Source organism: Alosa pseudoharengus, unplaced genomic scaffold, assembly GCF_046254945.1.
Source record: "Alosa pseudoharengus isolate Yale_2024_CS ecotype anadromous, Long Island Sound unplaced genomic scaffold, YU_APseudo_1.1 YU_APseudo_1.1_scf_15, whole genome shotgun sequence".
Lineage (NCBI taxonomy): Eukaryota > Metazoa > Chordata > Actinopteri > Clupeiformes > Clupeidae > Alosa > Alosa pseudoharengus.
In genome coordinates this window covers 7,916,221-7,928,669 of record NW_027468620.1, presented here as the reverse complement: position 1 = coordinate 7,928,669, position 12,449 = coordinate 7,916,221, and the positions used below count along the sequence as shown (strand labels likewise).

Here is a 12,449-nt window from a genome sequence, read left to right as displayed (position 1 = left end):
ATTGGGTGCAGAATAAAAGAAAAAAAACAACCAACCAAAAAAAGAATGTACTGCCCTTTATGAGGTCATTTACAGAATATACAACACAATCATATTCAAGGTAACCATTTCAGTTAGCAGAACATCCTTTATATCTGCTAGTAGCAATGATGTGTATGCAGTGTCCTACTGTTGCCAAACAAAAGTTCTGATGTTTGCTTAATTATTTATTAACTTAGGAATAGATATGATCAGGTACACTCAAATTAGTGTACAACCAATGCTTTCCTTATTTTGAACCAAGAGGCAGGGAACACAGAAGGCAGATATGTAGGTGTTTCCTTAATGTCTTTTATTGTTCATTTAATCTCAACATAGTCTCAATTATGAAAATATTGAAATAGCACACCATGAATGTTTTCACTAGGAACTGAGTTAGGGCAAAATAAAAAGAAAAAATAAGCAGCCACACTTCAATGAAGAAGATGTAAACATACATTACACAGGAAATGTGCTGTAGGCATTAGATGTAAGGCAGGCATGAATTGGTTTAAGACGAATGGGTCTTTCATGTTCAAATAAACAGTTATGTTAAAACTATGAACTAAAATAAGTAAAACCCAAACTCGGGTTCCATATGTGCAATGCAACAGGCACATAAGGAAACTGTATTTTCTCTGTGCTCTTAGCAAGTAGTGATCTTATGCTGAAATGCTTAATAACCTAACCAATTCCTGAAATCACGCCATAATCTGAAAACGCTCCATTCAGTGACAGTACCAAAAACACTGTTGTACATGTACTTGTGTGCTTGTTTACAATGATACTTCATACACTCAAGTCCATTAGGTGCATCCAAGGCAATTCATGAGAATGAGAAGTGAACACATACTGTAGCTGTATTTTTCTACTTGGTTTTCTATGGGTCTCGGTTAGTGTTGTGTGAAACGCAAAGAATTGTAACAGTGTACAACCCACTTTTGAGGGCATGAGTTGTAGTGTTGCAAGCATTATTGAGAGAATATTCGCTGACCTTAAAAACCAAGAGACTAACTAAAAGAATGGTACATGGATAGGCATGATTTCATCTCCAACACAAGTCATAAACATTAATATACACTCAGAGGTCAAAAAAAAAAAAAAAAAAAAAAAGCATCTGGAATTTTAAACATTTTTCTTCTTAAAACAATCAACTTATCAAAATAATATTCCAAATATAGGATACAAGTAAACCGTATGTGTAACAGAACAATCCACAATATTTCCATGACATGAGACGTGATTGTACTTTTTAAATTCCTGTTTGAGCGTAGACTCAGGGCGGCAAAAGGGTTATTAGTGAAGCTTGCGGGTGACCACAGAAGCAAACTAGCGCCAAGGTATCTCCGTTTTGTATCAATTCAATTATTTGATATGAATTTTTACTAGAGTTGAAGTGCAATGGAAGTACCTTGTAGGACTTGACTGCTTTCCGTGCCTTCCTACAGCTGAAGTTACATTGTGCAACAGGTCCCCACACCTTGGGTGATCATTTAAGCCCTACTTCTAACCACACACTTAAACTCACCATTCATGCCTGTATAACAAATTTTTAGTATTTCTGTATAATTATGGATTTACCTGTCAGTTATATTCTAATTCTTTAAAATATATACAATTAATATTAAACAGTTAGAATCATTTCAAAGCTATTTGGCACGGAATTTCCTGCGAAGTTTCAGGCAATTCATGGTCTGACTATATTTCAGAGACACCAACAACATTCATATAAAAATACCTTTAGGAGAAAAGTGCACCTGAGGACTTCTCATCAGGTGGCTCTCTTCCGTGATATGTACCATATATGACTATCAAACATTTACATTTTCAGTAAAAGCAAATGAAATACTATGGAGCTGGAGTGTTGTGATTGGGCTAACAGCAATACACTTAGAGGAAGAATTTAGCAGGAGACTGATCCCTTTTTGTTTTTCTCTCGGAGAATTTTTCTCCGGCGTCTCAGTAAAAATTAATTGGTTTCTTTCGGGATTCTTGTCGGGTAAACTGGAATCAACCAGTCATTGGTCCCAAGTTACTGCCGCTGACACACAGCATGCAGAATCAGCTACTCTACTAGGAAAAAGCTAAACTTTTAAAGACCTTTGGATCTCTAGTATTTGAATAAGGCACAGTCGTATGCTAACATCCTGCTCAAAGTTTATGACCATTAGCCTAGTATACCTACCAGTACAAACATATTGCACAGATGAGCAGTCAAATGCACATAGGTCATTTGTTTCAAATAATAAAAAAAAAACAGAAAACTAAAAAAGGCAGAATTTACATACATATGTAGCTATGTCCCATTGATGTGTAAGAATCATACCCTGGTCTAGACCATAAGTAAAGCACAACTTGGGTTACCTATCAGAACTGTGCACTTCATTGTGTACCATCATAGATAGGCCAGACTTATTTTCTGAAATGCAGTACCATTTGCAAACACCAGGTGGAGACAGAATCCCAACCTGCCGCTAAGACAAAACTTTCAAGACCGGACTCGCCTGCTGCTCATTCACAAAGAGCAAAAGAGATGGAGAATTGTGACATACGTGGAGTAGGTTAGCAGCAATGCTAGGAAGCAGACAACAGTCAATGCTAGCAATGCTAGATTAAATAGGTTAAAATGGAAAGCAATACCCCCTCAGGTTGTTTTTGCTTTTTGATCTAAATGAAGGCCGTCACCACATCTTCCGGTTTACTGAAGAGAGATGTATGTCTCCACTTTCATTGCATTCTTAATGGCTGGTCAGGTCAGGAAATAAACTAGTCTCTATAGATAAGCCACACTTAGTTAAGACTTCCATCTCTCTGACCTGGCAGCCAAGACAGGATTATTAGTGTTATTATAGTGTTATTATTTTTCTTTTTTAGAAAGAGAAGGGAATCTTGTTAAATCAGCCTGCAGCCACCAAAAGGGTTTTTACTTTTCTTGGTCCTCTGCTTATTCGGTCGCAAGTTGATGACCTCGCGTCCGTTCAGACTGCTAGAGTTTTGGCTTAAGTGTCCTCCGCTTGTCGTGTTGAAAACTCCTGCAATAAAATCATCATGACAAATGGCAATTACATCACATGATCACAGAAAATCAAAGAATGGTCACACTCCAAAAATCTTTCTTTTTTGCTGGTTTATTCCATTAGCATCAGGGGAAAAGAACAAACGTTTCGGACTCATGGCCTTCGTCAGTGTGTTTCCACTGACGAACACACTGTAACACAGTGTAACACACTGACGAAGGCCTAAGTTTCCTGGATCACACACCCACAAGAAAACAAATGGGAGAGCGTGGTATTTGCAAAGAAAATGACTCGCATCGCATGATCACAACAATTAACCTGGTTATGCTGGTGCTGATATTGAAACTGTTGTCCAAGCCTGTAATATTCAGTAAGCATCATGTTGTGGTAAGATAAAATACCAATAATGCTGAAGGAAAACAAGTTACTCTTCTCTCTTAAAACAAAAGTATCTGACGCTTCAATAAGGGAAGCCTTACCAATCTTATTGCTTGTTGAGTGAACCTCAGGCTCCTCGGCTGTCTGTTGCTTGAGTCTTTGAAGATATTTTTCAGCCAGATACTTGAAAACTACAGGGAAAGTTGGGCAGATTTATGACAAAGGCTTGTTATATTGCATGTACACTAGATGTACCACTCAACACACAATAAATACATACTCCATTTACATTACATTTACATTACACAATAAATACATTATACATCTCATGAATCAAGTCAGATTTGTATGTATTCAGAGGCCTCTCTTCAGTTCCTTTTTGTTGTGGTTGTGACAGCGGTAGGTTGTGGGGTGAGGTGTTTGTTGTCACTCACCTTCATTGACATTGAGGTCCTCCTTTACAGATGCCCGGTAAAATCTCAACTTGAGCTTTTTAGCGAGACCCTCGGCCTCCTCACTGAAACCATAGATGACAGATGTTTAGCAACAATTTGATCTATTCATCAGTTCTCTCCAGCAAGTGGGCTAAACATTTGTCCCGTTTCCAAATTTAGTAGACTTACTTTTTTATCACCGTGTCATCCAAGAGGTCAATTTTGTTCTGCACTAGGACAGTCGGGATGTCCCCCACCTCTATCTCCACCTTCTCTCTCCAGCTGCTGATGGCTTCAAAGGACTCTCTGTCTGTGGTGGAGAAAACCAGCACGCACGCCTGGGCACCTGCACACACACACCCACCCAATACACCAATGCATTAAAAAAAAAAACACTGTTTTTAATTAAAGTTTGGGAGCTACTTCGGCGGACATTCTCTTTTGTTTTGGCCTTTGTCTACTTTGTCCTGCACCTGGCCTGAAACACAACCACTCCAACAAACCAGCTGTCATGGTCTTCACATTAGGGGCAGGTGGTAAAGCCTCAAATAATCCCAATATACTTACGATACTTAAAATAATGATTTCGAACCATGACACTTAAGCTGATGATCTCAACCATAATCTACAATCTATGATGTTTTAACATTTCTCTGCTCATTTCATTTAATAAAAACCAAAACCAAAAACAGACATGCCAAATTGCCATTGTTCATCAAGTTATCCCTAACATGCATGGGGCCCTTGCTAACAAAATGGACTAATTAAAGTAGTGACCCTGTGTGTACGTGTCCAGTCAGTCTCACCTCTGTAGTAGGCCTTTGTGATGGCATCAAACTCCTCCTGTCCGGCCGTGTCCCACAACATCAGCCGCACATCTTCATCGTTGACTCTGAGAGGGGGAAACATGAGCACGTGGACATATAAGACTTCGGCAAACACCGCAAACACTGTCCTGTGCTGCTATAGACCGATTTACAGTTAGTAAACAATGGAGCTGTGTGCGCAACCTGGCAACAGAACACTCCAATAATGTAAATAACTGTAAAAAAAATAAATGGTGAATTACGGTCAACAACTCTCCACTTTACACCGAGAAAGATACGCTGCAAAGTTGACTTTGGTAAATGGTAAAATGCTTTCGGATCCTTACAGGATTAACAATTGGGTACAGGACCCCAGCAGATGGCCTAATATTCAATGGCCCAATATCTATAATTATGTAATTGAAACGCCGAGCGTATACACCAAAGAGAAACTGCTAGCGTATAAATCGTTAGAGACGTATCAATATGTTTTATCTGGACACGTCCAGGAAATTTTGTTTCACGATTTTGATGGAACAGACTTCTGTGTGGTACGGGCAGAAGTCCTGCCAAGTCAGAGGCAAAGTGGCATGTATGATGCCTGGGCCATCGTCCATAAATCTGACAACTGGATATTGACAGCTAATTGTACCTGCATAGCTGGGTAAGGAAATAGCCTACGTAAGAAAACCATACACAAAACGACACAAAAAGTAAACCATAAACCCCTCAATTATGTAGTGAATTAGAACCACTGGAAATGTGAATAAATAGAAAGTTGATCGTCTAAATAACTTAATAGTTAGCTGAACACTAAAAAAGCAACAAAAAAACAAAAGCAATCTTGTTCTTTTTAATTAGTGAACCTTTTGTTTCTAGGTGGGACGGTTAAATGAACCGAGTTTAATTCTCCAAGCCAAGGATGTAGCGGAGGTACGGTCGAGCTACTCTAAAATGTTCTAGGGTAGTTGACACCCATAACCAAGTGCATTTATACAGTCATCCAAGCACAGCAAGTTGGGGTACATCAGTCTAACTATTCTCATTCTCTATTCATTATTTTGGATCTTTTTTAAACAGGACAGAGCAGGGACCGTTGCGAGAAATGGTGTGGATAAGAGACTGGAACTGGAAATGACCATCGGCACCAGGATCTAAACTTGCTATGGAACAATGATTGCTGCTGCTGCTTGCACCATGCTCTCCAGCAAAGAGCAAAAGTGAACACATCTCTGAGGGGTACTCACGCGGTCATAGTGACAGATTTGATACAATTATCAAGTTTTGTTACAAATGAGTGACTTAAAAATGGCGTCACCTACCCTCTTAAGATTTATGGGCATCTATTGTTGTGTGGATTAAACTAAGTGATGGAGCACAATGCTTTTGGAAAGTGGTTAGATTTGTCTCAGTCAGACTGTTTGAAAAGTGCTTAAACCAAAACAAAGTATATTTTCTTATTGTTTAGTAGAGAGTCTCACTGTTTGAGCAAATGTCTCATCAGATGATTTCAACACATAGTTCTCATGCTTCCTCAACCAGGAATCCCTAAACTGTGCGCATGTAATTCATGTTCCGGGCTTCCCCACCAGATCTGGCTCAAAGCGACAGTAAATCTCCTGAGTGAGAGAGAGAGGGAGAAAGAGAGAGAGAGGGAAAGAGAGAGTGAGGGAAAGAGAGAGAGAGGGAAGGAAAGAGAGAGAGAGAGAGGGAGGGGGAGAAAGAGAGGGAGAGAGAGAGAGAGCGCAATCCCTGCCCCTGGATGGCATTCCACTCACATCTGTTTGGCATACAAGTGCAGGAGACCAACTCACTCAGATGACCTCAATGTCTGTGCAAAAGGATTAGGAGCGCATTTCCCACATAACTCTGCTGAGGGCTGGGGTGGAAGCTACACTGAGCAACGCAGCGCATCTCTCTCTGCCAGCGCAAGGACTGGGCATCAGGGATGCTATTTAAGTCAGAGGTTGACGACAGAAGAAAAAATAAAGAATGTGGCGATTTGAGGTTCAATATGCAAGAGATAATCCAAAGATAGGTATGCTTCACTGTAAGCTATTTGAATAATCCAAGCACAAAAAAGACACTACGGGTCTGTCCGAAACGGAAGGCTGCTGTCTGCTGTCTCGCTGTCTTCAGCTCTCTAACAAGTCACTTGCTGTAGCAAGCATCAGGGTACCAGCTACTAATTTTGTTTCGGACAGCCTAGCAAGATAGCAACACAGAACGCCGGTGCCAGGATACCAGAAAGAAGAATAAAGTAACGTTCAACTGCAGCAACAGCTGCTCACAATTAAATAGAATTTTGGATGTTGATGGCAGCATGAAGGATGCATCTACGCTGCCTTCAAAATTCGGCAAAACGAAGGTATCTTACAAGGCAGCATTTCATAGAAATATTTGATTCGGACATGCCTCGCTCCCCTGTTAAGATATCTTAAAAGGCAGAATTTTCCCCCCATTTTGGACACAGCCTACATGTACATGTAATTATCTATTTCCAAATCGGTCTGGCCACTGAATTCCAGCACTGTGGCTGAGAAATCTTAGCCCGGTTATTGGTTAGTCGATGCACCTTGTAAGAGTGGTGAGAATTATTCTGTCCATGACTTAGTGGGACTGTACTAGGAGGTGAAGATGCCATTACAGTGAAATTCAACTCAATAGCATTCTAATGAAAGGGGCATATCCTGGTCATCATATTTGCTATCCATGGCTGCTGCAATATTGTGAGTTCTAGAAGTGGAAAGAGGCCCATAGATAATCCTGTTCTCGTATTTTCCTGTTGCTGCTAACTCTTGCTGTAACCTTGAGCTGCAAAAGAGGGAAACGCTTGCTTGGAAGGTTTACAAACATAATTCAAAAAGGCCAGCAGCCAATCTCGTGCAAATTTCAAGTTGCTTTTCCATGGCAATAAAAGTATACAACATATACCTGTTGCACAATATAGTTGAAAAGGTGATGCCAAAGAAGCCTTCCTAAAGCACACCTTTGTTTCTGAATTTAAATAACATCTATTTCTTTAACTGCAATGGGTTTTCCAGAGTTAAAACAAAGGTAAAATGAAGTGAAATTAAAAAATAAAAAGTGGCCATGTGCACTATCCTATGCAGAAAGGGTTTAAATATTCATGGAAAAATAAAGTATAATTAAACATATGAAATATTTCAGTATAGTATTATATATTATATTATTATATATCATAGTTTTAGTAAATTTTTTGGTAACACTTTACTTGACAGTATCGACATAAGAGTGACATGACACTGTCATGACACATGAACCCTAACCCTAATCTTAACCTCTAACCCTAATCCTAACCCTAACTTGTTATGACAAAACCGAATGACACTTAATGACAGAAGCATTATGTCACAAATGTTTATGACGTGTTTATGACACATTCATGACAGTGTCATGTCACTCTTATGTCGATACTGTCAAGTAAAGTGTAACCCATTTTTGCTTTGGACCAAAATGTCAATCACTGCAGTTTTGAGTAATCAGAAGGCAGAGAAGTATTGTTGCGCTCAAATGACAGTTTTTGAGTCCAGGTGCGTTAGAACCAATGATGTGAATCCGGATGGCTGAAACTTCTGCTCTTGCTCCATATTAAAACAAGTTGTTCCTTTTACAAGACTTGGTCTAGTCACTTTTTTCAGAGCGTGAACCACTTATAGCCTCTTCCAGTTTTGAGTAATACCAGAAAATACATTTACAATAAAATAACCATATAATGGAGACTTGGGGCAGTGTCACTACATCAAAGTAAATTGTTCCCTTAAGGCCACTGATTAGGCTAAAAATATCATTATATGTCTATGCTACTATGACGAGAGGTACCTGGAGACAAATTGAAGTATTTTTTTTATCTTTGTAAGTGTAAAGAAAGGGTATAAAACGACCTGTTTGAGTCAGGTGCCTCAGGAGTCAGTCTTTGGCATCAAGGGACAAAAATCAATTTAAGAGAATCTCAGCAAACCAAAGACATCATAATAGCATAATGTTATTGTAATTATATTAAACACATTTTAACTCAAAGAGTGCCTTGGTTTGCAGAGATTCTCTCTTCGTCTTGTTCTTCATAAATATAGAGACTTATATAGAATCCCCTGCTTACACAATCTGGCGCTCCAGGAAGTCCACACCGATGGTCTTCTTGTAGTCCTTGGTGAAGATGCCCTTGCAATAGCGCTGGATCATGCTGGACTTCCCCACAGCACCGTTGCCAACCACCACCACCTTGATGGCCACCTCCATATCCTCTTCCAACATGGCTACCTCCTCCTTCCCTTCCCCTTATAGCACGCTTGGATCCTCCTTCTGACAGCTCTGTGAGGTCACCGTTGGATTGCTCTGTTGAGGCATTAAGAACATGAGAAAAAAAAACATGCCGGTAAAGTTAATTTATCATCAAGTACCATTTACCATTCACAGTGCTGTTTATAGACTACTTTATAAAAGACAGAGAGGCTTGATGCACTTTACGGCTTAAAACAAATGGTGATGCTTTAACTGGCACAACATTTGCTTTCTTGTTCACTCTGCGTGTGTACTTTGAACTAGGCCAGCTTTCCTCTCCTACCATAAATTCTTCCATTGCTAGGTTCCCATATGTTGCTGCAGGGTAAAGACCTAAACCTGAAGCATCCACACATAGAAAACAAACACACACTGGAATTTCACCTCTTGTCCACTTGACATAATCTAGCTCATTCTAGGTCTCATACTGTTTTCATTATGAAGGAGGCAGTGATCTGTGTTTGGATGTGTGGTTCACAGGGCACAAGTTCAGAAAAAAAAAGAATGGATTCCAAGGTTGAGGTCATAACATTCCGCTGGGTTATGGAGGATGAGCCACGGAACTTTGCCACGTGAAGCCAAATTCCGCTTCTGTTTCCAAGCCACAAGCTAGGCGTTGCAGATTTGATCACCATATCACCGTCTCCAAGTGTTCTGATTCTGAGCAGAAACATGGACCAAACCTCACTAATTCTGGAATCATGCAGCTGTCTACTTCTGTTCCCCTCACTGACAGGTGGTGGCAGCTGATCTGACAGCAAGGCAAAATGTGAGCGGCCCTGGCCTGTTGGAGAATGTCAAAGAATAATTTATGGAGAGGTGCAGCCGTATGCCAATTTACTTGTACAGTAGAGGAGAACTTGAGGAGTTGTGAGAAATGAAAGCGACAGGAGGAGAAATAAAAAAAGCTTTGCTAGTCTTCCCTCATCCACAAACACAGCATCTAACATCTCTGCTCCAATACAGCAGCTGTTCTGAAAAAAGGCAAATCTTAGGCTAAACACCAAGTTTTAGCTTTAATGACATTCTAGACGACAACTTCTTGATTCAAACCATTCGGATTCAAGTATGCCTACACCTGACCTGACCAAGACCAACAACACAAAATAGCTTTCATGAAGATGAAAACCCTGAGAGTCAGTGAAGCCTGATTGGGTTACAGCATGTAGTGGCTCCCCTCAGCCATCCATCCCTATGAGAGGTAACTGAATACAGTGATACAACATCACACAACAAAGCTTCCATACGAAAGCGGCACCAGAGTGATATCCACTCTAATAGCCCTTGTCCATTGGCAGGGAGAAACGTAATGTGTAGTCAAAGAATTTACCTACACTACACAACAGTCTGGTTGCAGCTGCCCAGGCCTGTAAACTGAGAGCCCCCGTGTTTCCGACTTTCAAAGAAGCGGGAGGTGGATAGTGCTGACTTCAAAAGACTTCTCATTTCACAAACATTCCAACAGTGAACTGGACCTAGGCCTGATACTAAAATGATAAACCATGATAATATGACAATACTGATAAGTTAATAATGAATAATAACTACTAAAGACATTACTATTAGTAATAATAATAATAATATAAATACTGGTGATCATACCAGGTTGGAAATTAGGGATTATGTATTCTTGCATAGTTTTATTGAACTACCTCTCAATTCTAAACATATGAAATACTTACATAGACCAAAATACCAACACATGGATAGTGACAAAATAGCTGTCAACAGTGCAACTATGCTCTTTAACATTAGCACAAGCTTGTGATTTGTTCAAACCCAGCTGGTTCAGTCACATGGGCTATAAACTTGAAAGCGCAATAGTTGCCAAAAAGGATTCATAACAATGACATAACACTGACTGTATTACATAAGCATGCAGTGTACACTTTGATTACCAATTGTATATTGTTTACATGCCTGGGTCCTCTAAACTGTCAGCCATTTCTTTGATACATGTCATTATACCGGTGTGTAGAGGCATATAATTTCTCCCAACAAAAACAAACGGACCTTTAGACAACAAAGTGTTAACAGGCACATGAGACGATGTCTCGTTAAGACTTGATTACTACACTAGGTATTGCCGTGGGATTTGCTATTTTTTTAATACTGCTCTCAACTTAACCACTGTAACCAAGACATACAAACAAGATCCACCCATATAACGTGGGAGAGGGTATGTGAGCGTACGGACAAAAAGGTGAGCCCTCCATCAAAGCATCTATGCAAGACGAAAACCCATCACAGTGGAGATCATACAAAACACTGATGTTCAGTTTTGTCCTAGTTTATTTTGCACAACGCATTTCTGCAACTTCTTACAAGGTCCGCCAGTGATGAACACTTATGATGATCTAATGATCGTTCCCCCTAGTGATGCCCTGGGCCTAGTCATCTGTTCATAGCAAAGCATCTTTTTGATTCATTACCCTGGAAAGCGAACTTGTTTGCAGATTATCAATTCGAAAACAAAACCACTGATGAAATAGCTTAATTAACGTAACATGACTGGTATTAATGAAGAGTCATTTTGATGCATGCCACTGATTTAGCATTTCAATAAATCCAAGCAATCAGTTAACTGCCCAGTTCAGCTAACGTTAGCTGCCACTTGTTGTAGGCTAATTTATTTTGTAGGCATAGCTGAGAACTGAGACAGTAGAGGAAAGCTATGCTAGCTAGCCGAGACCAGATTAAAGCTAATTATGTTGGCGAGCAACGACTAGTGTGCTATATTTTAATACACAAATACACTGCTGCTTCATTGTGTCAACAAAGCCATACACGTTAAGGTTACGTTAGCAGAAAAAAGGTGTGCAAACACATCTTATAAACTGTAACGGTAATGTCAGTGCAAAAGCTCGCTTTCAACGCCGAAGTATTGCATCTTACCTGCATGAACGTTACACGTTACTAGCTACTTCTGGATCCGATGAAACTGGGGCTGCTACGAAAATTCGGAATGGAAAGTTGCACACACACACACCCTGCAGACCTGTCACGTGTATTTGTGCGTGACAAAATAACTGAAATAGAGAGATTTTGCCACGTTACCTACAGTTAGTTTTCTATCCAACTGGGATCACTGCTATTTCTAAGGAAGAGAGATGGTTATACGGCCTTACGATATCTGGCCCTTTCGCATAGGTCCTACGCTAACGTTACTGCTACTGCTCCAGTTGTTAGCTAGCATTAGCCCTCCCAAACTGGTTAGCTCATTGTGGATTCAATCCTGCTCATAACTCTCTTGGGCTTCATGAATGACAACAATGCAGCAAAGAGTTCACTTGGCAACATTCACCAAATATACCCGTTAACAATTTAAATCAGCCTGCAAAGCAAATAACTGTTACTAACTAGACAATTCAACATACACAAAATATCGATAGTGCCCATAGCCTCCCTTGGTTACTGATAGCGCATCCTTCTCTGTAGGTGACGCCTGGTCGCAAACGTTGCTGAGGAGTTTCAAAATTGAAGTCCAGTTAATA

General features: G+C 40.0%; 1 protein-coding gene across 3 annotated transcripts; it reads right to left on the bottom strand.

The window, feature by feature from the left end:
* Nucleotides 1-308: 308 nt before the first annotated feature.
* Nucleotides 309-12,398, bottom strand: rab23 (RAB23, member RAS oncogene family). Of its 3 annotated transcripts, XM_076285384.1 has the most exons (8): nucleotides 12,333-12,377; nucleotides 11,851-11,984; nucleotides 8,774-9,009; nucleotides 4,654-4,739; nucleotides 4,037-4,193; nucleotides 3,848-3,930; nucleotides 3,515-3,604; nucleotides 309-3,050 (listed from the first exon to the last, which is right to left on the bottom strand). In XM_076285384.1, exons 3-8 carry the CDS (start codon nucleotides 8,926-8,928, stop codon nucleotides 2,911-2,913), a joined length of 711 nt encoding a protein of 236 aa, XP_076141499.1. In that variant the 5' UTR covers nucleotides 8,929-9,009; nucleotides 11,851-11,984; nucleotides 12,333-12,377; the 3' UTR covers nucleotides 309-2,910. The 3 variants fall into 3 exon arrangements, with proteins under 3 accessions (XP_076141499.1, XP_076141500.1, XP_076141498.1); XM_076285385.1 differs by lacking the exon at nucleotides 11,851-11,984 and having other exon boundaries at nucleotides 12,333-12,398; XM_076285383.1 differs by having other exon boundaries at nucleotides 11,851-12,371.
* Between the last annotated feature and the right edge of the window lie 51 nt (nucleotides 12,399-12,449).